This window comes from Aspergillus pseudoviridinutans, assembly GCF_018340605.1.
Source record: "Aspergillus pseudoviridinutans IFM 55266 DNA, scaffold_8, whole genome shotgun sequence".
Taxonomy (NCBI): domain Eukaryota; kingdom Fungi; phylum Ascomycota; class Eurotiomycetes; order Eurotiales; family Aspergillaceae; genus Aspergillus; species Aspergillus pseudoviridinutans.
In genome coordinates, this window is record NW_025091288.1 from 421,530 (window position 1) to 449,019 (window position 27,490).

The 27,490-nt window shown below is 51.9% G+C and overlaps 12 protein-coding genes across 12 annotated transcripts; 6 read left to right on the forward strand and 6 right to left on the reverse strand.

The window, feature by feature from the left end:
- Positions 1-405: 405 nt before the first annotated feature.
- Asppvi_010243 (putative MFS transporter) lies at positions 406-2,209 on the forward strand (the record flags this gene model as incomplete). The annotated part of the gene is made up of 4 exons (XM_043306089.1): positions 406-1,004; positions 1,064-1,779; positions 1,839-1,943; positions 1,995-2,209. 4 exons carry the CDS (start codon positions 406-408, stop codon positions 2,207-2,209), a joined length of 1,635 nt encoding a protein of 544 aa, XP_043162024.1.
- Positions 2,210-3,264: 1,055 nt separating this feature from the next.
- On the forward strand, positions 3,265-4,768 carry Asppvi_010244 (FAD-binding oxidoreductase; the record flags this gene model as incomplete). The annotated part of the gene is made up of 3 exons (XM_043306090.1): positions 3,265-3,693; positions 3,743-3,866; positions 3,930-4,768. The coding sequence occupies 3 exons, from the start codon at positions 3,265-3,267 to the stop codon at positions 4,766-4,768; spliced, it is 1,392 nt and encodes a 463-aa protein (XP_043162025.1).
- A 500-nt stretch (positions 4,769-5,268) lies between these two features.
- Asppvi_010245 (SDR family NAD(P)-dependent oxidoreductase) lies at positions 5,269-6,092 on the forward strand (the record flags this gene model as incomplete). Its single annotated transcript, XM_043306091.1, has 2 exons — positions 5,269-5,774; positions 5,837-6,092. The coding sequence occupies 2 exons, from the start codon at positions 5,269-5,271 to the stop codon at positions 6,090-6,092; spliced, it is 762 nt and encodes a 253-aa protein (XP_043162026.1).
- A 775-nt stretch (positions 6,093-6,867) lies between these two features.
- Positions 6,868-7,592, forward strand: Asppvi_010246 (uncharacterized protein; the record flags this gene model as incomplete). The annotated part of the gene is made up of 2 exons (XM_043306092.1): positions 6,868-7,137; positions 7,200-7,592. The coding sequence occupies 2 exons, from the start codon at positions 6,868-6,870 to the stop codon at positions 7,590-7,592; spliced, it is 663 nt and encodes a 220-aa protein (XP_043162027.1).
- A 519-nt stretch (positions 7,593-8,111) lies between these two features.
- Asppvi_010247 (homeobox domain-containing protein) lies at positions 8,112-9,893 on the reverse strand (the record flags this gene model as incomplete). The annotated part of the gene is made up of 1 exon (XM_043306093.1): positions 8,112-9,893. One exon carries the CDS (start codon positions 9,891-9,893, stop codon positions 8,112-8,114), a length of 1,782 nt encoding a protein of 593 aa, XP_043162028.1.
- Positions 9,894-13,400: 3,507 nt separating this feature from the next.
- sit1 (putative siderochrome-iron transporter Sit1) lies at positions 13,401-15,579 on the reverse strand (the record flags this gene model as incomplete). The annotated part of the gene is made up of 10 exons (XM_043306094.1): positions 13,401-13,759; positions 13,808-13,867; positions 13,915-14,102; positions 14,149-14,242; positions 14,291-14,348; positions 14,395-14,811; positions 14,859-14,963; positions 15,015-15,155; positions 15,210-15,293; positions 15,352-15,579. The coding sequence occupies 10 exons, from the start codon at positions 15,577-15,579 to the stop codon at positions 13,401-13,403; spliced, it is 1,734 nt and encodes a 577-aa protein (XP_043162029.1).
- Positions 15,580-16,376: 797 nt separating this feature from the next.
- Positions 16,377-19,387, reverse strand: Asppvi_010249 (putative C6 and C2H2 transcription factor RegA-like; the record flags this gene model as incomplete). The annotated part of the gene is made up of 7 exons (XM_043306095.1): positions 16,377-17,415; positions 17,465-17,589; positions 17,645-17,779; positions 17,839-18,761; positions 18,820-19,055; positions 19,136-19,190; positions 19,246-19,387. 7 exons carry the CDS (start codon positions 19,385-19,387, stop codon positions 16,377-16,379), a joined length of 2,655 nt encoding a protein of 884 aa, XP_043162030.1.
- Positions 19,388-20,170: 783 nt separating this feature from the next.
- Asppvi_010250 (DODA-type extradiol aromatic ring-opening family dioxygenase) lies at positions 20,171-21,133 on the forward strand (the record flags this gene model as incomplete). The annotated part of the gene is made up of 3 exons (XM_043306096.1): positions 20,171-20,174; positions 20,226-20,356; positions 20,408-21,133. 3 exons carry the CDS (start codon positions 20,171-20,173, stop codon positions 21,131-21,133), a joined length of 861 nt encoding a protein of 286 aa, XP_043162031.1.
- A 405-nt stretch (positions 21,134-21,538) lies between these two features.
- On the reverse strand, positions 21,539-23,190 carry Asppvi_010251 (uncharacterized protein; the record flags this gene model as incomplete). The annotated part of the gene is made up of 4 exons (XM_043306097.1): positions 21,539-22,034; positions 22,081-22,173; positions 22,232-22,743; positions 22,792-23,190. 4 exons carry the CDS (start codon positions 23,188-23,190, stop codon positions 21,539-21,541), a joined length of 1,500 nt encoding a protein of 499 aa, XP_043162032.1.
- Positions 23,191-23,657: 467 nt separating this feature from the next.
- Asppvi_010252 (uncharacterized protein) lies at positions 23,658-24,071 on the forward strand (the record flags this gene model as incomplete). Its single annotated transcript, XM_043306098.1, has 2 exons — positions 23,658-23,936; positions 23,991-24,071. 2 exons carry the CDS (start codon positions 23,658-23,660, stop codon positions 24,069-24,071), a joined length of 360 nt encoding a protein of 119 aa, XP_043162033.1.
- A 135-nt stretch (positions 24,072-24,206) lies between these two features.
- Positions 24,207-24,758, reverse strand: Asppvi_010253 (cupin domain-containing protein; the record flags this gene model as incomplete). Its single annotated transcript, XM_043306099.1, has 1 exon — positions 24,207-24,758. One exon carries the CDS (start codon positions 24,756-24,758, stop codon positions 24,207-24,209), a length of 552 nt encoding a protein of 183 aa, XP_043162034.1.
- A 325-nt stretch (positions 24,759-25,083) lies between these two features.
- Positions 25,084-26,965, reverse strand: Asppvi_010254 (CocE/NonD family hydrolase; the record flags this gene model as incomplete). Its single annotated transcript, XM_043306100.1, has 3 exons — positions 25,084-25,174; positions 25,222-26,712; positions 26,769-26,965. The coding sequence occupies 3 exons, from the start codon at positions 26,963-26,965 to the stop codon at positions 25,084-25,086; spliced, it is 1,779 nt and encodes a 592-aa protein (XP_043162035.1).
- Between the last annotated feature and the right edge of the window lie 525 nt (positions 26,966-27,490).

Here is a 27,490-nt window from a genome sequence, read left to right on the forward strand (position 1 = left end):
AATGCACTCTCCATAAGCGGTCCGTCCTAGCTTGTATTGGACCACTCAGATCATCTCTTTCGGTGTGCCACGGAAAACTTCTCTGATTTGTCCAAGCGGGATTCCGATGTCTCCCCCACTTCCCCGGACCCCACCCCCGGATTGTCCCCCTCCCCGACGTTATGCAGACTAAACCTTGTTCGCACAAAAGCTGGTGCAAGCCAACACTGTTTGCTCACGTTCGCCTCTCCCGCGTTGAGGGGGCCCGACAACCATCGCCAGCCCGGTGAAAATGGCTTAGGAGGGTGCACGTCTCTTCATTGTTTAGTTCCGTTCTCTGAAGATCCCTGGACTGATATTAATCCCCCAACCTCCAGGTTCTTCCCTTGTCAGCTATCCTCCTTCCTGTTTGTATCACTATTTACTATGGCAGATACTAGCCTCAAGACGATGGAGACGATTGAGCATGTCGAGGACAGTCAGTCTCGCGGCCCCTTTCATCTACGCAACCTCGGCCATGTTCGTCTGCGCCATGAGCACACCAACGAGATTATCTTGACTCCGGCTCCGTCACTGGACCCCAATGATCCCCTTCGCTGGTCGACATCCTACAAGATCTATATCGCCATTCTCGTCTCCCTAGCCATGGTCATGTGTAATTTCATGGCTGCCGGTCCTACAGTCGCAATGGTTGCAGTTGCGACGGACTTCAAAGAAGGGGGAAACACAACGATGAGTGACTGGATCAGTCGGGCCGCGTACTTTTTTAACAACAGCGCCCTGATGCAGGGCGTCTCGTGTCTCTTCTGGGTGCCTCTGCTTAACAAATACGGCCGGCGGCCAGTCTACATCTCCGCTTTCATTCTCTACTTCTTCATGATCCTTGGAGCCGGTTTGGCAAAGACGTATGCAGGCGAGCTCACGACCCGGACCATCCTAGGTATTGGGGCGGGTGCTGGCGAGTGCCTGGCGCCTGTTACTATTGCCGATGTGTTCTATCTTCACCAGCGAGGTTATGGCATGGCGTGAGTTTTCTTATCCGATGGATTCAGCGCTCAGAGAAGCTGACGGCCCGTTTAACCAGCATATACAACGCCGCCTTGAGTGCAGGAGTCGCCTTCGGTATCATCATCTCGGGACTGGTCACGATCAAGCACGACTGGCGGACCATCTACTGGGTGGGGTGCGCTCTCGTCGGAGCTCTGATCGTTGTGGTCGTCTTCTTTTTCCCAGAGACTGCCTACCGGCGTGTTGGAAACCCCTTGGTGGAACGCACCGTCGAGATCCAAAAACTGTCGGACAGCAACAACCTGGAAGTGGCCTCGGTCCCTCCCATCCCTCCCAAGATGAGCTACCTGCGTAGTCTGCGCTTCTGGTCTGGCGAGACATATACCGACGAGTCCTTCTGGCGGATGTTCGTGCGTCCCTTTGGGCTGATCCTCATCCCACCCATCTTCTGGGCTACCATCGTCATGTCGGTGACGATCGGGTTCCTGGTGGCTGTTGTCTCCAATTTCGCCTCAGCGTTCAGTACAACCTACGGCTTTGAGGCCTGGCAGTCCGGTTTATGTTTCATCGCTGGCATGTTAGGTTGTTTCCTGGGTACTTTCGCCGGTGGTCCGTTTTCCGACTGGGTGGCGGATTACTTTACCAAGCGCAATGGAGGGATCCGTGAGCCTGAGATGCGATTGCCCGCAATTATCCCAAGTGTGATCGCCGCGCCTCTTGCCCTGGTGCTATATGGATGTGGTATCGCCAATGGCTGGCACTGGATGGTACCCACCGTTGGCTTGGGCTTGTGTATGTTTTATCCTGTCATTTCTTTTGTTTAAATCATCCAGCTGACATTCGTCATGTAGTGTCTTTCGCCATCACCCAGGGCACGAATGTCTCCTTCGTCTACTGTATTGACTCCTTCCGTCCAGTCGCCGGTGAAGTGACGGTCACCCAGCTTGCTTTCAAGTGTGAGTTTTCTTGACCTCCATTGCGGTCATTTTCTCCGCTAACAGCTGCAGCTTGCTTTGGATTCCTGCTTTCCTTCTATACCAATCCGTGGGTCAAAGAGTCCGGCTATACTGCTGCCTATGGCGCTATGGCGGGCATTTCAGGCGGCTGTCTACTCTTCTTCATCCCACTGTTTTTCTGGGGCAAGTCTATCCGACAGGCCTCTATGAAGTGGTCCTTTGTTCAGTTTGTATTCTGGAAGGATGATCGTGAGGTGGGAGAGTAGTTGGACAGGGGCAACTGAGATTGCGATATTCAGTTTGTGCAACTTTATTGTTTTGAAGCCAATGGGAAATTGATTATTGGATAACTATTTTAAGCGGCGACTTCTATCGTTCAATGAGCTCCCATCACGGAATCACTGCTTCTGGGGATGTCTGTATCTGAAGATGTAACAGCTACAAACACTGTTTCAAGACTAAGTCCTATTTATTAGATCTATCCATCCTGCTACATAACGAATGAATGAAGTAGAGATCTACTGCATTAATCCAGGCCCGTCTTTGATCGTGTGGGACAATTTATTCAATGTTATGTAAAGCGCATCATGATATCTACCGAGTCTGATACTATTCAGGGCATACATATATGAGTAGAGCTGTCCTTCAGAGTTTTGACTAATAATATAGCGTGCTTGGCTTCAGTATCCACTGCAGTCGCGACTCTTGAATCCAGACCTTCTCTGTGGGTCTCCAAATGGCTGATTTGCTTGACCAAATCATCAGCGCATTACGCACTCAATGGAGATTCGCAACTATCCCCCTTAGGGTTCAGGAGTGTGCCGTGCCGATCTCCTTTCCCAAGCAGGTCAACCATCTCTTGTTACAGTGTATCAGAAACAACTGATTATCTTGACTTGGTGGATTTATTCTGAGTTTGCCTTACACGTTGAGTGCCAAGTTAATGGGATACTGGACACTAATGTTGGTCCGATTATCGGACTTCATCAGAACTCCCCATACATTACGGTGGATTTTGGACCAGAAACCCCTCAAGTTATGGCATGATTACGCACAGATTCCGGTAGTTGATTTTAAGAGTTCAGAGCCCCCTTTCCTACTCTGCCAGAACGATCATAATGCCGCTACTTTGCCCCCCACATTTCGGCTCCACACGATATTGCAGTGTGCGGGGTCGGATGGCCGGGGGGTAAAGCCGGGGGGGATACGCAAAACACAGTAGAAGAGGATCTTTATAAGCACTTTCAACTATACACCTCAAATATAGTCTAGATAAACACAAATCGTGTCTTTATTTTCAGTCATCACACTTCACAGAACAATGCGTATTATCTGGCGCGCCTCGGCCGATCCGGCCGTCTACGAAGAAGCCCGCGTGGGTCGCGTCTTCAACCACCGTCGCCCGCAACGATATCCCCTGGCAGTCGTCAAGGCTACTTGTGTAGACGACATCGTGCGGGCAGTCAAGTTGGCCAAGGAGAAGAATTGCCGCGTCGCTGTGCGCTCCGGGGGCCATTCATGGGCTGCTTGGAGTGTGCGTGATGAGTCCATTCTGATCGATTTGGGCGATTACAAGCACCTGGAAGTGGATGCGGAGAAGCGCATGGCGCGAGCATCACCCAGTACTACGGGGAAGGAGATCAATGGAAAGCTGATCAAGGAGTACGGGTTGATGTTCCCCGGGGGTCATTGTCCAGATGTTGGACTGGGGGGCTTTCTCCTGCAAGGAGGTATGGGATGGAACTGCCGGGTATGACTAGAAATCGTCCGAGTATCATGGTTAAACTGACTTTATGAAGGGCTGGGGTTGGGCGTGCGAGAGAGTCAAGGCCGTCGATGTGGTGACGGCAGAGGGGGAACTGCTGCACTGCAACGAGAATCAAAACGAGGATCTCTACTGGGCAGCTCGAGGTGCCGGTCCGGGTAAGCTCTTAACCCCACATCCTCAATCCATCATGCTAATTCTCGACCTATCCTTTTTGGCAGGCTTCCCAGGTGTGATCACACAATTCCACCTTGAGCTCGTCCCGTATCCCAAACGCGGGTTTCGGTCGTCTGGGTACGTCTACCCCATCAGCAAATATCATGAAGCCTTCAGCTGGATAGTCGCCATCACTCCGGATTTCGATCGCGACACCGAAATCGCCGTCGTGAGTATGTATCCTGAGGACAGCAATGAGATCTGCCTCTTCGTTCTCCTCGTGACTCTAAAACACACTCCGGAAGAGGCAGAAGCAGCCCTCAGTCCAGCCCAGCAGTCACGCCCAGCTGGCACAATCGAGGAATGGTTCTGCCGAGAGGACAGCCTGGAGAACCAATACCTGAACCAAGGCAAGGCAAACCCAGAAGGCCACCGCTACTGCGCCGAGAATGCCTACCTGCACAACGACGCAGACGTCCCCAGAGTCCTCGAGGAGGCGTTCACCACCTTGCCCCATCGCAAGGCTTTTTCCCTGTGGTACGCGATGAACCCTTGTAGCCGCCGCGACCTGCCGAGTATGGCACTCAGCATGCAATCGGATCACTACTTTGCGCTGTATACGGTGTGGGAAGACGAGAAGGACGATGCACGGTGCCAGGCGTGGGTGAAGAACGTGATGAAGCAAGTCCAGCGGCATTCGGTTGGGGCGTATCTAGGGGATTCAGATTTCCAGGAACGACAGACCAGATACTGGTCCGAGAGCAACGGGCGTCGACTGATGGATATCCGCCGGAAGTGGGATCCTACCGGCAGGATCTGCGGATATTTAGATAGGGGAGATGTCTCGAGGACTAGGGGGTTGGATAATGTTCATGAGTGGGAGACGGTGCCTTCGCAGCTATAGCACGTTTCCGTTGTTCAGATGCATTTATAGATGTATACTTTATCATACCTAAGATATCATACAGTAGATTCATGCAGCCAGTCATTTTAGTTCAGGACTACTAATCTTCCAATCCTTGAACTAAAGAAATATACAATGTTAGACATTCGATTTCAGCGAGTTACCCACACTGCGAATCTTTGTCTCAAGGTCCTTCACAGGCCGAACTGTTTTATTCTCTTTTGCGGAACAACTTAGGTTGATGTTTCTTTCATTTGGCCGATTGTCCGCCACTAAGAGAGGTTATCGGGCAGGTGGGGGAGATGTCGGGATGTCAGCTTCTGCCGTGCGGGGGCGTGGAGGGTAATCTAGTAAGGACACTCGCTAGTGCGCGTCATTATTCATAGTGCTGAAATAATCCTAGTGATATTTATGGAGTAGTCGGTTGATACATATCAATTGAGCTCAGTACCTCTCTCAGTCTCCTCTTCAAATCGATCAGCACACCCTTGCCCAGCACAATGGAGACGTCGCTACGAGACAAAGTAGCTATAGTAAGCGGTTCCTCCTCTGGCATTGGAGCGGCTATTGTGCGCGAGCTGGCCTCTCGCGGTGCCAATACAGTGGTCAACTATCCCTTCCCCAGTCTCAAAGCTGAAGCAGACACGTTGGTAGCCTCTCTTCCCTCGCCTGCAATTGCCGTAGAGGCAGACATGTCCCGCGCAGACGCGCCTCAGAAGCTAGTTGACGCCGCCGTCTCCCAATGGGGTCGGATTGATATTGTCGTCAACTCCGTTGCGCTGGCAGTCAACAAGCCCTTCGAAGAGCAGACGCTGGAGGACTGGGATTTGCTGGTGAACATCAACGGACGGGGAACGTTTCTCCTGACGCAGGCGAGCCTAAAACATCTGACCAAGGGTTCCGGTCGGATCGTCAACATTGCAAGTATTTCGGCGCGTGGGCCTCCGCCGAACCAGACAATCTACGCGGGGACCAAGGGGATGGTCGACTCCTTTACCAAGTGCTGGTTAGTTGTGTTACCATTCTTATGTGATACCTACCTGAAAGAATACTGAGCATACTCCGCAGGGCCAAAGAACTCCCTCCCAAGTATGGCTGTACCGTCAATGCCGTCAGTCCCGGTCCAACAATGACCGAGGGTTTCGCTGCTGCCGGCCAGGAGCAGATGAAGATCCTTCAACCAATCATTGATCAGACTCCTGTTGGGCCTCGGATGGCTCAGCCAGATGAGATTGCCTACGCTGTGGCCTTTTTATGTGAGGAACGTGCGCGATGGATTAATGGTGCACATCTGATTGCATCTGGGGGCTTGTTCATTGATTAGAGCATTGGAAATTATTCGTGCTTGGCGTTAATCAATTTCTCATATCCACATTCTTGAAGGAGTTTGGATGTACTCCGTACATGGATTTGACGCCATGCTGGCATAGCGGACGGTTGATAAGCACGGGGAATTGTGATTGGCTGGCACTGTGGTCTGAAGATCTGACACTTCGACAATCGCTAGGAAATGGACACAATGCGGAATAAGTACGGCCGAGGGGACACGCTGACTAATAGTAGATTCGGTGTTGAAGATAGCGGTATGTGAAGGTCAACCACTAGCACACGCCCTGCGCTGTAGAATACGCCCTGCGCTGTAGCATACGCCCTGCGCTGTAGAAAACGCCCTGCACTGTAAACACACACCCTGACTAAAGATTAGACCACTCTGCTTAGATAGATACCCTCTTGAAGCTCTCTTTGGTCGAGCAACAACAGCTACGGTCTCTGATAGTCCACAGCCCAAGTCCCTCAATATATAAGAGCCCCTGCTTCTCATGAAGGTGAGACCAAAGAACGACTTGCTCTCTACAGACTTTGATTACTCAACGTTCCCCTGTATTTTCATCGTACTGACTGCCACAATGGAGGACTGCTACTGGAGCTCACAAAGTTCTAGCCCTTTATTGCTACCGTCCATTCACACATCCTTTGATAAGGATAACGATATGCCATTGCAACTGATCAAGGAAATGGTAAGGCTCGTCAATTCCTAATCGTCAACTTGAAGCTCACACTTTGTTAAGGATCATCCTGGAATCCATCATGGGTTCAACATGACCTACATGTTCCCTGGCGTCTCCATTCCTTCTCTAGTAACAACTGAAGGGGATTCCGACTCACAGGCGGAAGGCCACCACACGGTTGCGCATCGCCTCAGCTTAAACCATGGACCCGAAGTTTATCGAACGGTCAAGCTAAGCTCAAGATCCGCCAGACCTTCGCCGGTCACGCCTACGGAGTCGAATTTGGAACCACAGACAGACAGCTACAGCTTCATGCTACACCAGTCTACACCCACTGGCGGAAATCATCAATTCCTCAGTGTAGGTAACTCTGCTACCTGAATACAACTGCAAGGAATCTCGCGGCTAATTGCTCTTTATAGGTAAAACGGCGTATGCAGAACCGTGCGGCCCAGCGCCGATTTCGCCAACGCAAAGAAGACCAGCAGAAGAGCCTCAAGCAGAAGACCGTTGATCTCGAAGAAAAGTACCAAGAGTTGTCGGACCGATTGCACGAAAAGTCAGAAGAAGTGTGTCGGCTCCTTCGAGAAAAGAATGCGCTGAAATGCGAGATACAAGATCTGCGCAAGCGATGGCAGATGGTGGGACTGCTCCTGCAACACCCCAAAGGGCCGCAGTCTCTCTCCTCGCTCTTTGCAGCGGATCCGCCGTCTCTTTCTGGCTCTTCACAGACGGAACCCGCCGCCGCGGACGAATCGTTACGCCGATTGGACGCGTTTCTGCTGATGCCAAATGACAAAGCCGCACTGCCCTAGGGGCTCCGCTCATATATTCTCGCCCAAGATCGCCAAGGTCCACCGCATCACAATGCTGGCTCATTGAACTTGATTATCCAAGTCCGATGCACCTACTTCTATCCCACAAAAGACGTCGAAGCCGTGCTCGCCAACTTGATAATGAGCCCACGCTCACAGTCCCGACGGATAGTATCACCACGTACCGCAACGAGCTCCAGCCGATGTTGTCAATTTCACCAACGTTCGTACTCGATAGTACGAATGGCGATGAATACAGTTGCCGATGCCACCACAGGAAGGGTTGTGATGGAGCAGCGATACACCCAGTAAGGCTGGCCATGACTCCACATGAAACGGGGAGTAGTAATTTCTCTCATGTTGGGTTGGGTGGGCTCTTACAATGGCTGTTGTCCGGAGAAAGCCGATCAGATAGATGCGAATATATCCTGTGGATCGAGGTCTAAATAGAAGGGGTGTGGATGGACGAGATTTCATACGTTCTCGATGTCGCTTGAAAGAATAAGCCGATCACAGTTCTCAAGGTGCAAATAGTTGCTGAGCCGCGCACTCATGCTCAGGTCTATGTTCTAGCCCGGCCTCGCGTTTGATCATTTCTAGCCACGCTGGATCATCGGCGTATGTCTGATCCAAGCGATCGTTATTCCCATAAGCTATGAGCCGGGCCATATCTTGCAGTTCCAAATCTGAAGGGTAAATGTTGGCGGCCAGCTGGTTTCGAATGTAGGCAACGAGATCTCGCTGAAGATTGGAGTACTTGCTTAGAGCATTGGGAATACTTCCGTCTAGGAGAGATTCGTTATTCCCCGGAACGTCTGTTATTCGCCAAGGATCCATGGTGTTTCGCTCATAGCCTAAAAGATACGGAGGCATGGCGTTCTGTACCTGCTTCTGGATATCGGGATCGAATCCCCAGTCCCCTTTCCACTGAATTATATCAGCGCCAGATTTAAAATGCTCCGCGACGTGCTCTACTCTTTCATCCCATGCTGAGAAGGTTCTGCCGCAGAAGCCACATCGTGAAGTAATCTCATTCTGCGTTGCCCGCCATTGCTCCATCGATGGCAGCCAACCGACATTATGTGTTAGTTTTAGGTGTTGCTTAAGATGGTCTTTTCGGAAAAATATCCTCTCATCGAACGGTCTCATGTGACAGGCGAGAAGATTATGGCTTGCAAAATGTTCGGGACTTGTCTCTGGGGAATGGCAAAAGGCACAAACATGGATGTTGTCTAGTTCAACCACCCCGCCGTGGGGTGAGCAGACCCATCGGTCGACCGGCAGATGTAGAGCCTTCTCATGTCTCTGCCAGTCGTACTTTGTCAGGAACGAGTCGGCACAAAATGTGCACTGATATGCGCGTCGTTCCTTGTCCCTCTGTTTCCTGAGTGAGCGGACAAGGTTTCGACGTCGACGGGATCGTTTACCAGGGATTGGAGTAGGTGGCCTCTGGTATCGGGGCTGACTTCTGTTGAAGTTTAATTCTGAACCCGACGACTGACTGCGTTCCAAGCTGCTGACAGATGGTGCCATCGGGATAAACGAAGAAGCACTCGAGCTATTGCTCGAGCAGCCGTATGGGGCTAGCGATCGAGTGGCGGTATTGTTAGAGATGTACGGCTGCTCTTCCAGGGCACGCATAATGTCTGCAGTCGCAGCAGCTTCGGTTTCTGGTGGCGAGTTTTTCCACCTCTCCAGAGGTGATAAAAGCGAGTTGCCATTGCCACGGCCTTCCCGCTGAGTTAACTTGCTCCTGCTTTTGGATCGTCGCGCGTTGTTGAACCAGTTTGAGATCTGAGTCACACTTAGGCCAGTTTGCCGTGCCAGGTCATCCTTCTCTCTCTCAGACGGATAAGGATCGTCATGGTGCTCTTGAAACCAGGATTTCAGTATTCTCACCGCATCAGGACGTAGTCGATTACGAGGCGTACGTTTCGGGGCCTCGCTAGCATTGGTATTCTCTGATGCCCGATCCGGTAGCTTATTTGTGTTGTTGGTCTCCTCGAGGAATTCTGAATTTATGAAAGACAACCAGGAGGAGCAGCTGTCACTTAGCTCGGCTGCACTGTAGGTGTCCCCCCTTTGTTCGAGCAGCTGAGCTGTTAATAGGGAGGATGACAGATGAATTGCCTGATCATCCGGTTGGCGAATATTGTCTATTTGGTATGGATGGAAATTCCCAGGTTGGATCCAGGACAGATTCAGATTCGAATATTGGTACGTTATGATGCCTGTGTCTGGAGGTGGTGATGATAGGTCACCTTGACCGCTCTCAAGGTGGGAGTCGCGCACGTTTTCCATCTAGCACCGCTGGAAGCTGAGTATCCGGAATTAAGGTAGGATGATCATGAAAGAGAGACACAAGGAACCTTATGGCCCTTGATCCCCTCTTGACTGGACTAGACACTGCAGAGGGACGCAGCTCCACGTGGTTTGAAAAACGTGCGGAATACCCGGACTGTATTTCCAAACACCCAGGGTCCACTATCTCCTCGACGGTAACGATACATCGAGGCTTGAACCATGCAAGAGGGGGAAATAACAGCGCTAGAGGGCATTGATTCGACGAGAATAAAAGTTCGTAATGCTGAGAGATTGCCACCATCTGCAGAAATTAGCCGAGCGGAGCATCCTATCAGCAGGATCTCGACTAATCAGCTCCACGACTCTCCATAGTTCCAGGATAGACTGCCACTCTGCATGTGATTGGAACCTCGTTATAGTGAGTCCGGGCCTGGTTAACTGGTTCTCGGTGGGCAGTTGAGCTAACCCGGGTTTCAGACGTGGCTAGCCGGTACACTCGGTCTACTGGCCTAAGCCGCATGAAGAAGGTTGATAAGGATCCTGGTGAATAATAAGAAAAGAGAATGCGACATCGACTCATCTGCGTAGATTACACGTGGCGCCTTGATAGAGACAGTAAATAGCAACCCGAGTCATAGAAACTATAATTAGCTGGAATGTTTTGAGCTAAGTAGGTCTAACACCGTGCTGCAGGAGCCGCTAATCCCCTATTGATACTGTCTGCGGTAGGATTCCGTTATTCTCAGCACGACATCCTAAAACTTTTTGGTTGTCTAATCTTTTTAAAATTAAAGGTATTACCAATCTAGCGCCCCCGATTATGTCACAACTATCTTTCAATCAAACTTTACCAAACGTTGCTGTAGTCATTGGAGGCTTAAATGGTATCAGAGCTGCAGTTGTTGCAGGTCTCACCCGACTGTGATTATTGTGGATCTTCTATCATCGTTTGAAAGAAATCAAAGCGAGTATTGGCAAGAAACTAGTTGGCTTTGGAATATTTACATGGCATCGACCTGTACAGTATTTGTCTGTTGTGTCTTTTGTCAACGTGGAATCCCTGACAACAGATCCAACGCCTTGGCCGACCATGCATTATATCGTTCGAAGGTCCAAGCCATCAACAAGGTGTGATACATCCGTTGACATCCGCAGCTGTAGTAGTCCTTGAGTCCGATGTGTTGGATGGGGATTTGACTGATAAGGGTCGTTGCTCCCATGTCAAACGCATCGCTGTTGTCAGGTTTGTGATCATCGGCTCCGTTTCATCGATATCCGTGTTGGCGACTTTGTTGACAAGACATTCGGGGTGATTCTGGACACGGCTAGGGTCATGCCTGTGAGAACCGTATAATCATGACGTCCGATATGAATGGTATGTCAGAGAGAACCATCAAGCCATCGGTCTTGCGTACAGTCTCCCGACAAACTACGAATTCAAGGTCGTGGTTCGTGGTCATTACCCTGAGTTGGCTTCGGATGAGACGAATCTCGTTCATCTTTGTCTCACCACTGTAGAGGCAGTAGACCAGTCCCCTTATGTTTGGGAGGACGTAAGGCTGTTTTGTTACGCCTCGACGACTATGGGAAGTAGAGGTGAACAAGAGGCTAGTCTACTTTTCTCATCATACGTTCGTCAATCCAGGACTTTCCGGACCTAGATCCCTGCAGGAAGAGGCGCCAGTGTCCGTAGAATGCAAGATGGAACAAAGATTGGCAAAGAATCGTTGATGGGTGGTGCGATTCTGCCTGTGGGTGTGGCAAAGTGCAGCGCGTATTGTGCGACGTTCAACGTTCGGACTTCGTGGTTTGATGTAAGGTTAACTAGCTGCACCTCGTTCTCCGGTGATGGTGCTTCTTGCAGAAGAGAGGAGATGGAGATGAAATAGAACGCTGTGATGGTGTAACGGGCTGCTGAGTGGGTTGCTCCACGGTAATGAGAAGGAGAGAAGAGAAGGTGGGGGGGGGGGGGGGGGGGGGGGGGCGAGATATTTGATGATGCGTATGCCCGGACATCTCAGATGTGATGAAAGCCTTGGAATCTCCTGGAGCGAACGGGTCCATTCGTCAACTCGTGTCCGGGGGGATGGTGCAGACGCCGTCGGCCAGTCGTTCAGTCGATCGGGCCTTTTCAACTGCTCGGTACAGCGGAGCGTCCAGTTCAGTAGTTATTGGCGTCCTGCCTGGTGATGCCACAAATGATCGAATATTGAATATAGTCGTCCAATCGCTAGGTAGGTATGGATGATTGATGAAAGATGAGCATTCGTGACTTGTGTCTGTCAGAAACCCTGCCCTTCATATGAATATATACATAAACTCATCTGCTGACCTTCTTCCGTAAGGCTAGATTTTACTTCGACCAAGCCAGGCGTTGTGCATGGGCTTTGGTGTTCTTCAGCCTCGCCATATGACTCTAAAGTGTACAGTTCGACACCTCCTCTAACCGTGTTGCTATTTATAACTCGCCGCCAGTTGAATATGATTGTCGCTTAACTTGTCCTTGGCCACCGACAAGCCAGATATTCATATGCTCCCAGAGTCGAGGCATAGATTCACTCCACCCGGTCTCAATGACGCGAGATTGCAATGGTAGATTGGCTGGGCGAACCAACAAACCTGGCTCCTTTCTGGATCTCGAATATGAGTCAGTGGTGAATAAAGTAGCTAGTAACATTGTTAAAATAGTCAATCATACAGTGGATAGAATCTCAACTTACTTGAACCAACCGGCATTTTTAAGAATTCATTCTCAGCAGCAGTTTGTAAGGCCAGCACGGTTCCACCGGAATTTCCGAATAAGGGCCCAGTTTTGATGGCAATCGTGAATTGGGGTATCAAATAGAGAATGCAATGGATCATCTTCGAGGATAGCTGTCGAGGTGTCTGTCCCTCAGGCGCTAGCATGCATCTGGTTCCTTTGGCCAGTTATTCCAGTAGTCAGGGGCGGCACGTGCAATAAATTCATGAAGGCACATCCACCATAGCCTTGAACAAGCCCAGGAGAGCCTCATGAGCAAATCTGGGTATCTTGATTGTTAGGCGTTTGGTCAGAAAGCTCTACGCAAATTTGGCGTCCGTTTCTGTCGGATGCAAAGAATTCGAAGTGCTTTGCATAACGCCTGAAACTGCACGACTTCATGCCTCGTGTGTAGGCTGTCCTAAAGGGTGGCCGCAAATTTGCATACCTATTGAACTTCAGAAGAGTGGTACGCTTTGATGGCGAATAAGTTCAAAGGAGAGGCTTAAATATAACACCGCGTATAGGCAAGAGAATATCTAATATGACAAGAAGAGACGGTTGTATGATTGAGAAGGTAGCAGTGGGCGTTGGGGGTATTTATCCCTGACTGAGGCCAGTGGATACCCATCATGAAAGAATCTTTCAATTCATTGAGCAAGGATAGTTGTCTTTGGCTACCATCAAAATTATTCACAGACTCATTGAGCCATTGTCTAAGACCCCTATGGACATTGTCTATAATCATTCACTCAGCCAACCCCTCAGTTATCATCGCTCTCCTCCGCCTTCTCCAAGGTCTGTTCCTTCGTCAGACGCGGGTTGCGGATACAGAGCGCGAAGACGATCAGGGGCACGGTCAGACAGATACCCGTGATACACAGCAGTCTCTGCGCATGCTTGTAGGCCAACACGACGGCGTCCCGGTCAGGGGTGCCGACGGGGTTTGCTTTGGCGAAGGTGAATGGGTCGGCGTAGACTTGTCCGGCCAGTGTCGCATTGCCAAGCCGGTTCTCCAGCTCGCCGGGTAGGACCTGGGTCCAGATGGCCCCGGAGATGGTGTTTCCGATGGCGCTGCCGACGTTGTACGAGGCGAGAAAAATGCCGGTGATGACGGCAAGGTCTGCAGTGGTTAGTTTTGTGGATTCTTTCCTGGGGATGCTAGACTTACGCTGGTGTTTGGAGGCGGCTTGAATGCTGGCCTGAGCTGGGTAAGGGAACAGACCACCGGCTGGACAAGTCAGTGACAGTTTCTTAGATGGATGAGAGCTCACTTACCGACACCAAGAAGGATCTGTCCACCGATGATCCCTGCATGATTGGAGCCGTCTGCGCCTCCCCGGAATCGGATGAGGATACCAAAGGCTGCCATGAAGAGAAAGGTACCCGCGACAATGAACGGCTTGAGGCGTCTCACATAAATGACGATCGCTCCAAGAGTAGTCCCCGTTATCACAGAGACAAAGCTACGCATGTTAGTGAGGCCAAATACTGACTGAAAGGTAAACAGACCTGTAGAGCGAGGTAATGCGCGTGGCACTCAATGTACTCTCGCCAAAGCTCACAACGAGGACGGTGTAGAGGTAATCGGCTTGCAGGGTCCAGGCTAGTCTACGTTAGCAACGGCTTGCGATGTGGATTAGTATATATATACCGGTGTTGAGCATGATAGCAATTCCCAGCGCACCCCAAACCGCTCGATCTTTCAGCAACTAGACCTAGTCAGCGGCTGCCTTACCCAAATCGGAGAGGCTCTACCTTGAAAKGGACCATCGGATGCGGACACCACCGCTCCCACATTATGAAGGCTGGGATGCAGAGCACTCCAATGACAAGAGGGGCAATAACTTTGGCCGTCTTCCACTGGGTCTGGATACCTCCGGCAATGGTGAACGGAATGAGGATCAGAGCCAGGAAGGCAATCAAGAGCAGAATGCCAAGCATATCCAAGTACCAGAAGAGGTCGATGACAAATTGACCGAATCCCTGGTCCAGGAGCGAGAACCTGTAGGCATCAGGGTTGGACCGCCTAGCCTTGAAGTGGCCCATGAAGAGAACAACGAGCAAGGGGATCGTGCAGACGGGGTAGATTATGGCGAACATCCCGATCCCCCATTTCCAGGAGGTGACTTCCAGGACGGCGGACGTGACGTTGCCGCTGATCCAGGTATTAATCTGCCATGGTGAGCTTTTTCTCACTGCAATGGGGACGGGTATCGTACAATGAACGGCAATGCAGGAATATATGAGAAGAGCAGCCGAGACCGTGTGGATGTAACATCAGCGATCAGAACCTCCACCAACAAGATAATCGATGTATATCCGATCTTAATTCCCAGTCAGCAGCAGCTTCATTGCTGATCATTAAGGCGAAATACCTGGTAAAGCACGGCACCCGCACAAAAAGTAGACAAGCTTTGGGACGCTGCCTCGACGATTGTGCCTATAGTATAAAAGACAATAGAGAGCAGGATGAGCTCCACTCTTCCAAAGACATCTGCAATCTTAGCCGCAGTAGGCTGTCCAAATTAGCATGGGACGACAGGAGGATCAAGACAGAAGGACAGGCATACCTGAGCAGCAGCAGCAATTACCGTACGGAGAACATTGACCGTCGCCAGTAGACTGTGTTTACCATAAGCGGCAGTCGCCAGAGGCTAGAAACGTTAGATGACATGTATACACGCTTGGAAGATAGATCCGAAGATAAAATACCTGATAGGTATACCGAATCATTCCATCCAAGCCATAGACGTAGGCGATGAGGAAGACACCGAAGAAGAAGAAAATACGATGGACCAGACTGAACTGCGATGAGATCACCTCGATCCGCCTCACACCGGGACTAACGTTGCCTCCAAATCGTTCAACGGGGAGGTCAGTCTGGACACGCGACTCGACGGCATCCGGGGCATTTTTCTCGGGGGAGTCGTGCATCGCCATGTTGAATTCAGGTTGTCACCGGCACAGACATGGAACAGAACTGGTCAGACGGGTCAAGGCCTGCCTTAAGAACCCGGGCGCTGCGAAGACGGCCGCCTAATAGAGTTTGGCGAGCTCTGGTGCCAATGTCTTGGCGACTTTTAGTCGGCAGTTTCCATCTTATCTGATGAGGCAATCATGAAAGCGAGGAAAATGAAGCCAAAATACTTGAAGAGTTGGATAATGTTGAGAAATTGAGGGGAGAGAGTTGATGGTGAATGGTAGCCGCGAGGCCGTCCGCATGCGGAAGGACCTGTCAACTGTCACCACTTTGTCTGTTACATCCATCTACCAACGTTGCATCAGTTCATCAGATAACTGCGAGGACTCGGAAAATCCCTCAATCAGTGGTGGGGTATCAATCAGATAAGCGGATCAGAAGCTAAAAACAAAAAAAATTTTCTTGTGGATGACCGAATCGCTGCTCACGCTGGGATGCGCCAAGTACGGCGCCAAGTACATAGGTCCGGCCAAGGAATCTAGTCCATAGCCCCAGAGACTAAAGCCGAGGTCAGCTCACCAATTCAGGGATTGATTGCCATCAGTCCGGGATGCTGAAAAGAGTTTCGGTATGAGTACGTCCTTATCATTGGGCCGATTTTCAAGGGTCAAAAGGGGCAAAAAAAGCAAAACTGATCATTTGACCTTGTTGCACACTGGGGTATCTCGTATCATACATTTCTGCTGCCACAAACTGCCAAAACAAAGAAAAAGAAAAAAAGAATAAAAGAGGACTCCAAAAAATACATCTTCCAATCTCATGTAGAGGCATAGGTCTTGGATCGCGCTGCGTTGCCCAGATCGCACATCAACTGACAAAGACCCTGGACCAATGGAGGTAGATTATCATGGTGAGCATCGCCTCGCAGACGCGCTTGAATTGCATCCATGATCTGACCGGGATCGGCGATGACAGCGGCACCACTTGGAGCCTGCAAAGCCGGACAGCCGCGCCCTAACGAGATGAACCTTTGCACGTCGGTCGTTTCCTCACCATCCAGATAGACTGTGGGCCAGGGACCGCGGAAGTGCGGGTCCGATGGCGGACTGCCGACGACCGCTTTAGAATCTTTGGCTTTCGATACAACACTGTAGGACCAAAACGCGAGACTAGCGTAGTAGACTCCCAAGGCAAAGAACCCAGTCAAAGACCCCGGAGGCATGACTTTGGCCGCCCGTATCACTTGGCCGGCGTGCCAAATCGCCCGTCGCGAGTCAATACTGCTGATCCACTCGAGCGCGCTCTGGTACACCCGACGGGCTTCGTTCTTATCCTCCTTACCTGCGAACAGCTGCAGTTCCTCCAGCGACATGTGGAGGAACATGGAAATGAGTTCAAAGACCAAAACAATCCCGGGCCCGAGAGCGTTAGACATCTCAAAGCAAAGCATGCGGAGATGTTGTAGTGCTTGTGACAACTCTTGATGCCGTGAACTGATCACCAAAGCACTCCAATGTTTGGAATGGCCTTTCGCTATAAATTTGTGGCGATGGTATTCGCTGATTAGCGTAGAGAGACCGTGAATGAGGGCCAAGGTGGACAGTTGAAGATCGATTCGTGATTGAAATGCCGACAACTGGGACATGTCTTGTAGAGTGTCAACCAACGAGGGTGTTCGGCCACGGCTCGACAGTCCACTCGCCAAGTACGCTTCCTTCCAGTCTTTGGCAGATTTGGCCTCCCACAACGAGCGAGGAGCAGGCAGAGGAAGTTCCAGCTCGGAGTACGAGATTATTGGGTTCACGTTCAACATCATCGCCGACTGAGCATCATGCAGAAACAGGTGATGCACGAGCCTGTCTGGAATCAGTAAACCAGTTGGTCCAGCTGCAAGCAACTAATTACCTGTTGAATGATTCGGAATGAGCCCAATCCCGCCACTTTTTCTCCAGAATATCTCCATCGTCGTCGGGGCTCGGGGCGATGTTGGAATAGGCCGAGCGTCGAAAACGTAAGGCGCGTCGCATCATCTATGGTTGGGATCGTCAGTGAACTTGTATCCACGGCTCCTGCAGATTGACAAACCGTGACCAAAGGCTGCTGGAAGCTTTCCGCAATCTCTGTCCTCCGTGCGTTGCCACTCCATATTCCGACATCGATGGTCAGAGCAAACGTCTGCGAGGCACGCAGATCGCGTGTGGTGCTATTGTCGCTCTCGTACTAGATGTGAGCATCTTTAGCTGGTTTCTTCGCGCCAGGAGTTACAGACGCCAACGAACCTTTACCGACATCTGGAGGCGCACTATTTCCATCAAGGCGTAACCTAACCGGCGGATGGTCGGAATGGATGATCGAGCGGCTCCAGCTGCGGCAAGAGCAGCAAGCATATCGGGGGACTCGTCATTCATCCGAAAGGTCGGTCCGTGGATCCAGGAGTCTATGTGGTAACTTTGGGACTCGAAATAGTACTGGATCAAACTGTCTAGCAGTTGGGTACTTGGGAAGGATTTCATGATGCGAGTTAGATTGGCTCGCTGGCTGGTCTGCAGAACCATGCCAAAAATGAGATCACGACCACTTGGGGACAACCGGTCCGAGAGGATCTGACGATCCGGTCGGAAATTGGCCTCGGGGCTGTCAATCGCCTCCGGAACAGACAGATTTTCCTGGTCGGCAAACACATGATCTTCGTGGGCCGGTTTCCACGCAGACAAAGATGACCGATGATACGCCTCGGCACCGATGGCAATGCCGCTGTCCACATCACCACGATCGTTGGCTCCGTCGCTATTGTGGGCATTATGATGGACAGCGCCCCGAGAGTTGAAGAGGTCGATGAGTCCATAATCCACGTCGGTCAAATCGAAGTCGAAGTCAACATTGTGGTCAAATATACTGTGGATGTAGTCCTGTGGAAGGACAGGCAGCGGGTCCAGGTCGCTCGTTCGATTCAGTGAAGGTATCAGTGAGTCCGGGATAAAGTCGGGAAAGAAGGTACCGTCGACACTGAACACGCCACTTTCGCGATCTATCGTAGGCGACCCGGATTGAAGCTCCGCAGGCAGGTAATTGTTCATCTGCGCAGTTGGACTGACCATCTGATTCGGATAGTGGTTTATTTGCCCGTCGATTTGGGGTGGGAATGTGGTGTGCACCTGTGATGCGTCGACAGGGAGATATGGCGCCTGGTCGCTTTGGGATGCTGTATTGCAAATTCCATTAGCTTGTGAATCTTGTCAGCTGAATACTCGCGCGCACACCTTGCCGTTGTGGTTGAGGGGATGCGTCGATCGAACTGCCATCCTGCGCCCAATCGCAGACCAAATTCTTCTCCCGACATCGCCGACAAGGCTTCTCCTCGTCACACTTGAGTTTCGATGAAGCGCAGGTCTTACAGGCCTGCGACACACGACCATTCTTGGGATAGGAGGGGAGACGCCTTCGTTTGCTGTCGCGTGGTTGAATATGACCGGCCGCGTGTCGCTTCATCAGGTCCCTGCAACACATTCAGTCTCGACAACACAAACTTGCTGTGACTTTTCTGTTCTGGTATGAACTTTTCAAGAGACAACTCACGGCCTGGCGAAGCCTTTATTGCAAACGTCACATACATATGGCTTCTCGCGGGTATCTACAGGAAGTTAGCCGGCTGCATTGACAGCACTGTCTACATGAAAAGAACTGACGTGATCGAACATGACGGATTAGGTGGTCGGCTCGGCTGTATCTTTTTTCGCAGGAACCGCACTGGAAATAGCCGTCGCGCTGCCTGCCGAGGGAGCTGTGGGGAGAGTTGTCGACAATGGGGAGCGGGGAGTCAATTGCCATGGCGAAGATACATGAATCCTTTGAGGAAACTCTACTTAAGCGGACTGATTCGAGACATGAATACCCGTCAGACAGAAGGAGAAATTTCGGATGTGCGGCTATGAGTAGCGGATGATGAACAGGGAGAATGAGGGAAGATGGGGTGGATGAAGCTAAAATGCTGAATATGCGGGGAAGCAGAATTGCCGACCATGGTTATTGGTGACTGCCTGAGGCCTGTTCTCCCCTGTCATCACTCTAACAGTTCTGACTTTGGTTTTGGAATGACTACAGGTCCATAACTAATGATAAGTTACTCTGATCGCAGCTGACAATCTCATCTCATTCAGATTCCCCAGCTAGAAAGAAACGGGCTATGCTTCTCTGATCCAAGGGGAGGCTGCCAATCCTGGTTCTGATGTTCCCATGGCACAGACAGTTCAACACTAATAATTCAACCTTCAGAGGACTTCACTCTTCAAACGCCGTCCGGCATCCAGCAGGGCAATTGATAGGATTATAATCACTGCAAGTCATGGTGGGGAGATGAGCATTACGCGGTCATTCGGATGTCCTCGTTTGGGGCACCCAAATCAGAATGCGGAGGTGCGTCGGGAGTCTCGGGACGTGGGGGCGCATACCCGAACGCTTGGAAACTGGGTGGCAGATCTGGCCATACATGGGTCGGTGCCGGATAATAATGCAGCTAGAAATCATTTCCAAGATGGTGTCTTTATTTTGAACTCGATCATGTCTGACTGAAATCTCGAAGGCTGCCCTTCACACAGCTAACTCAAAGCAAACATGGGTATGGCAGGCTCTCGGTACAGCATTCGCAGACTAATAGCTGACAAGATAGGTCTCACACCCGTTCATTTCTTTTCCCATGGCTCGACCATGATGCTGGGAGAGAAATCCGAGTCGGCAGACTACTGGAGGAGGACTGGTGAGGAAGCGCTGGCTCACAACATCAAAGGCGTAATCATCATGGTCAGTCAGTCACCTTCAGGCTTCAATATTGACGACAAACTGACTGATCAGGGCGCGCACTGGGACTGTCTCGGCGATAAGATCGAGGTCGCAACCAACCCCAACCCGGACAAGTCGCCTGTCGCCTACGTCCACCCCGACAAATACGTCAACTACAAGTTGAACCCAGACCTCGAGACTGCCCAACGATGCATCGACATGCTCACCAAGGAAGGCTTCAACGCCAGCGGCAACCCAACCTTCGACTGGATCCACGACGTCTACCTGATCCTCATCCACATGTTCCCCAACGGCTGTCCTCCGACGACCATCATCTCGATGAACGCCCGCTACGATCCACACTACCATATGAAGGTCGGCGCGACGCTGCGGCCCCTCCGCTACGAGAACTACCTCCTCATCGGGACCGGCGGCGCAGTCCACAACCTCTACCGCAACCGCTGGGCACCCATGCTGCGCTTCCGCGATAATTTCGCCATGGAGACGCCGCCGGAGGAGTGGGCGCTAGAGTTCCGCCAGGCGGTCGAGGACGTCATCACGAAGACCTCCGGGCCGGCGCTGCGGCGCGCGATGACCCGGTTGATGAAGCATCCCCAGTACCGTGATGCCCATGCCACGGATGACCATTTCATGGCGGCAATGTTTGTGGCCGGAGCGATGGGGGATTTCGAGGATACGGGGTCGCCGGCTGTGATGGGTGCGGAGAGCTGGGAATTGACCAACATGTGTAATTCGCAGTTTACTCTTGGGTCGTGGTCCAAGGATATTTCTGTTTAGTCGATATCTAGCTATTGCATTATACTCGTAAGTCTTGAACAGCCAAAGGTACTTGTCAGTCAAAGCTCTCATACAGTCGGTTCATCCGCTTCAAAGTTTAGCCTACCTTTCCTACCATAACAGATCAGATTAAGTTATGGTTATTTTCAGAGCAAGATGATTCTGCTCCCTACCATGTGAGAGTTAATCCCTTTGCAATGTTGTTGTGTGTTTTAAATGCTTTGTGAGAAAATATATATTGTCGAAATATAGTGTGGAGGATAAGGGCCTGACATTCTCCACAAACAAAAACCTGAAGAAGTAAATTAAAAGCTAGATTCCGAAGAGAAAATGCAACCGTTACAGCAATTGTATACCGAGGACCAATAAATTCAACCAAGTATACTACACAGTACCTAAACTAATCTAAGCACGCAACCTCCTCACATATGAAAAGGTGTACCACCCCACAGTCGACACCGTCGCTACCAACGTCCCAAACGTAATCACCCCACCAGTGATTAACCCTTGCTCGAAGAATCCGATTTTCCAGCCGGGGCGCTGGCCTGTAGACGGCAAGGAGGCAAGGGCCTCGCGCCAGGCGTTTGCCGATTTCGTGGCGTCTGAGGGGTCGAGAATACTTTTCACCAGGGCGGAGTTGTTTGTTTCGGCGACGAACTGGGGACGGGGGACCTGGAGGAGAGCGGGCGTGTAGCGGGTTGCGGTGCTGGGGGCCGTGTTGATGGGGTAGGCAGGGCCGACTGAGTCTGTTAGCTGGATGGAAGGGAACGGAAAGGAGGACTCACTGAGCATGTCGACGGGGACGTGGTTCATCCACGAGATGGAGGCGTCGATGAACTGAGTGATGTATTTGGCTGCGGAGGGGCTGCCGAACGCGTATGTCGCTGCCAGTGTGCCGCTCCTGAGGGTGTCAGCGATAGTAGACTAGGGAAAGAAGAGCGACCTACGAGTTGCTGAGGTCAATAGCGTCGTCTAGACTTGTCACAGGATGAAGGAAGAGCACTTTCTCCTGCACCTTTTTCGTCAGGAGAGGCGAGCTTCTATGGTAGTCAATGTTAGCCGCAGCCACTGCCAACAGGATGAAAGGATGAAGCATACCGATCATGGACCTCCACCACCCCCCATCCAGACCCAGAGACAAGCACGCGAGCGCCCGCGTCCTTATGCGCAGCATCCAGAAGCGAGGCACTTGGACCGAATCGACGGGGATTCGACGCTCCCTGGCGTGCCTCTCCGTTCGGGCCAGCCAGATATCTGGACGCCTGCTGGATAGCCGCCTCGACAAACCGCTTCATCGCAAACTCATTAACCAGCACGACATCAGGGGAATACGTCGACCGGCCGCCAAAGGCGAAGCGCGCGGCGACCAACGCTTCAGCTGCGGCTGCAACATCTGCCGTTCTGTCGACGACAGCCACAGTTCGCGCATTCGCAGGCGAGAGCAAACTGCGCTCGGCGAGCGGCGCGGAACTGGTCTGGGAGACCATAAGCACCCTGCTGAGGAAAGCAGCATCGGGTCTCTCTTCGCTGATGGCGAAGGTATCCGCGTCTAGGGCCTGGGAGAGAGTTCTGCGCAGCACGGCTGGCAGCGCCATGGTATTCTTCGTCAACTGCTACCATCAGTCTATCCATTTGGTCTCACAGAGTGTCAAACCCACCTCGAGAATGATACAATTCCCAGCCGCCAATGCCGCGCTGAGCGCTGAGATAACGGAATAAAACATTGTATGTGTGCTGGGAACAATGTAGACAATGCCTGCGCCGCGCTTCGCGTCCGCATTGTCCTTGCCAGTTACAACGCGATACTCCTCGTCAAGGTCCTTCTCCAGACTGACTGACAGGTAGTGTGTGCGGATCTCCTTGAGCGCGAGACACACCTCCGCGCGGACTTCTTCGGGTCCATTCCCGGAGTCTTTCTGGATGGCGTCTTGGATCTCGTCGATGTGCTGGCTGAGGACCGACTGGAGGCGATGGAACTCATTCTGGCGATATCTGGTGTTTTGGGTACGGCCGTCGATCTCTGCTGCGAGCAGCCGGGAGAACTGTGAGGAGACCATCGTTGCTGCGGTGGCTGACTTGTCTCTGTCAAGATATGTTGCACCGTCCAGTCACTACGAAGATACAGTGTCAGTACCCCGAGTCTGATTCAGACGGTCCAAATGCTTTTCTCAGAGGAAATGTTCCCCTATGTTCATATCATAGTCAAACTATGCCGCAGCGTGCCGTCGGCCACTCCGCTTCGGGAGGTGGGGGAGCTGCAAATGAGGGCAACCCGAGGGCCAAAGATCAGTTGATCATTTAATTTATCTTCTTGAATCCTTCGATTTTGTATCTCCGAACGAATAAAAATGTGGGGGAGCCATCTTAGCCTCTATTCATTTCCCAAGGCCATATCTCCGAACAACCCGAGTGTATGTTGTATCCTGTGCAAGACTACAGGTAATCCTATCGAGATCTAACCACATCCTACATACATTCGTCTCGACTATTATCAAGAATCTGAAGACTACAAACTCGAATCAACATGGCGACAACAGCTACAACCACCCAGACAAGCACCAACTCCCTCTCCATCCTCGCCGACTATGAACTCCACCACAGCGGCAGCGAAGAACCCCAGTCGTCTGAAGGAGTCCCTGTCTCGCAAGCAGCCCAACCCGCCAACTGGCCGTCGAATTACCGTCGCGTACCAGCATACCGACCTGCGAACCATGAACTAGACTACAGCGAGAGACCGGCGGGGAGCAACCCCGGAGAATTTGTGTTTATCCAGGTGATGTTGCACGGGGTGTGGTTGAATGCGGTCGGTCAGCCCAGTTTCAAGAACATCACCAAGGGGTCTACTAACTATCCACAGTCTGCTGCTCGCCTGTGGAGGCTCACAGGGGGTAGAATCAACGACCGGATCTTCCGGTATGACGTCGGAGGGGAGTTTTAATCATATCAGCATCTGTCTGAGCCGTCCAGTACGCGTCTAGCAGCCAATACCAGTCTACAAGTACTTCATTTCCTCTCACAATCAAAATATTGAAGAACCATCCATTCGATTCACAAGGTAGAATCAGAAGCACAATCAAGTACTAGGCCTAACCCCAATATGCCCCAACTCCTCCCCCAGCTTCTTCCCCCCAATCTCGATTTCCTCAGCCGGCATAAGTACATACAGCATCCGCGCCCACTCCGTCGGACTCGTATTCCTCCACGCATGGTTCGTCCCCCGCTGCACACTCACATCCCCCCTCTTCATCAGCCTCGTCTCCCCCGAGTCCAGGACAAGCTCGACCTCCCCCTCCAGCACAACCCCATAGTCCAGGCTCACGGTGCGGTGCATCGGGCTCGTCGCCCCAGGCTGCATATCCACGATCCGGCACACGGAGCCCGTGCTGATCACGATGCCAGGCGGGTTCGAGAGGTAGCTCGCGTACTCTGGGATGTCGGCCTCGTCGTTGAGCTTGGCGGGGAAGTGCGAGGAGGTGTACGCGAGGCTGAAGTCGGCGCCATCCGGGATGGTGGTTACGGGCATTTCCTCGGACAGGGCGCTGGAGAAGATGGCCTTGCCGGAGGCATCGTGAGTGGTGATATAGCGTTTGAGGGGGCGAATGTTCTTCTTGGGTCGGGAGGACATTTTGGATAGTATAGATTGGTAGAGGGGTAGAATTAGAGGACGTTGTGTTTCTGTCTTGTGTGTTTGTGTAAGGTACAGAGGAGATTGAAGTAGTTATACCCCTCATACGGTAGTTTCATGTTATGTACCACTCCAATTGGCATGACTATTGTTGTTTCGGGACCACATCGGGAGTGGGGATCTGTTCTCTCTCGCCCTAGGGCTTCCGCCGCGAGTCTACTCCTGCAGGATTATCAATCCAGGAACGGCAGCCGGACTCTTCCGATTCATGTAATCATGGAGTATATTCATACGAATGCAACTATCATATCTCAGTCATTTCTATCTATGCCTTCGGCGGAACGATGGGCAGGACCACATAGTTATCGCCATGTCCAAAGTTGATATGGTTCTGACCCTGGAATTTCTCCGGTGCTCTGTCCAAGTTAGCATAGAAAGACATAAAAGAGAAACGGCGGCCTACCGGTCAGTCGGGGAGTTATGCTGGAAAACACCGCAGCCCTGGGTGTCCCCAGACGAAACCTCAAAAACGATCTTGCCCCCTTTCTCCACGACCACGTTCGTGGGCCACACCTCCACATCGACCCCGTACACCTCGCCCGGAATCACTGGCAGCACATCGGTGGAGTAATAGTCGCGGTGGGGCAGATATGTTCGATGACGGCGATGCTCCTTGTTCATCTTTCGCATGCTGACACGCAGCCATCCCTTGCAGAGAGGTACCGGGTCGCCTGCCGTGCCGGTATAGAAGACCTCCTCGCCCTCGGACGAGATGTACCGCAGCGTGACGAACAGATCAATGTCCCGCGGTGTCGGTGCGCCCGGGTCAGGGCTCATCGACACATTCAAATGCGCGACAATATGTCCCGTGATCTCCGCCTCCTGCTCAAATGGCGCAGTTGTGAATTGCACAAGCTGGGGGTTGTCCAGTGTTCCCAGAGCGCGGTAGGTGATCTTCACCGGTCGTTCCTGTCTGGCTTCAGTAACCAGTTCGCGGTCGGACGTCAGGTAGTACTTGGTATACTGCGTCCGAGCAATGGGCCATTCATTTTCAACGCGACGAGGAAACTGTTTCTCGGCTTCCGCGTTGTTGAATCCGACGTTGCCCTTGCGGAGAACAATGTCTACCTTTGGCGCCGTTCCTTTGCTCCAGCCGACACGATCCTCACCCTTGAGGAACGCATCGAGGAAGCTACGCTGAATCTCAACTTCCTCCTTGTAGTAGAATGGAAGGTCGTGTCGACCGGTGATAAATCGCAAGTACTTGAGCTCGCTGCCTGCCTGCGTGTAGCCCTCCACATTTCCCCGCAGGTGCAGAAGAATGCCACCCCAGTTTGCGACGGAGAGCAATGGCACCTGGATGTCAGACTGTGTGTATTCCTTGGACGCGTAGTAGATATCATCGCGGAAGTAATTCTTGGCGTTGTCAATCGTCTGATCTTGTCGGTTGGCCACCAGCTCCTCCTCCGGAAGGTCGCCTTCAATGGTATCAGGGCCCCAGTTACGCGCTGCGCGACCGGGGCGACCGTACTGGTTGCTGACAACCTGCCGGTCCCACCAGAATTTGATGAAGGAGTTACTCAGGATGCCTCCATGCCGGCAACGGTCCCGATAGTAGTCCGACATGCCCTCCCAGGGGATAATGCAGGCGAGGCCCTTGGGCTGGCGCGCGGCTACTCTCCACTGGCTACCCGCGTAGTAGCTGATACCCAGCAGACCGACTTTGCCGGTCGACCATGGCTGTTCCGCTGCCCACTCGACGACGTCGAAAAAAGCCTCGCTGGTTTCGCGTGACATGGTGTCCAGCTTGCCCCGTGATTGACCTGTTCCTCTCTCGTCCGCCCGAACAATCGCATAGCCATGTTTGGTCCAGAACCCGGGGTCGGGCGTCTCCCACGCGGAATGCTCCGAGTGATGCTCGGGGTTGACTTCGCTGAATGACTTGGGGTGGAAACTAGCCGAGTCAGCAATCTGGGTACATGAACAGCGGCGCAATAAGACGATGCATACTCGCGGTAATGAATGTCCTTGCCGTAAGGGCCATAAGTGACCAGAACGGGAGCCCTCTCAAGGTCCTTTGGACGATAGACATTGCACCGCACCAGACCGGAGCCATCCTTCAGCTGGATGGTGACATTCTGCTCAAAGATGTAGGGGAACGAAGTATCATCCCTCGTGGTGATGTCTTCACGAACTGGGTTCGGCATGACGTCGCTTGGCCTTCGAGAATCTGAGATGAAAGGGAAGGAAGTGTTACTCCCGGTAGCATGTATGACAACTAAATTATAAACACGATTAAGTCCCGCTATCCAATCCGTMAAAAGGCTTACGTCCGCAACAGCGGGCGACTGCTCTGTCCTCTCCGCATGTGGAGCCGAAATGCAGAGCCGATGGCCGGCCATGATGTCTCCTGGATTTCTCCTCGTTGATGCGGGGGCAATGGCATGGCTTTCCGAAGGGCATGCATGCTATTACTCTGCGTTCAGCTTTTCTCAAATAAAGCAGAGTAAGCCTATGTTGGGGAGAGGTCCTATTTCAAGGAAAGTTACATCTACAGCTTCCCTGTTGTAAGTTCCGACCAGGAGATTCAACCACCATGGGAGCAACCAGGATAGCCTCCAAATTCTGATAGTGGGAGCTGGTATTGGCGGCTTGACTGCAGCTATTGCTCTCAGACGACAAGGTCACCAGAATCCAAGGTGGTACCGTCCGAGGTGATACGAGTATGCAAA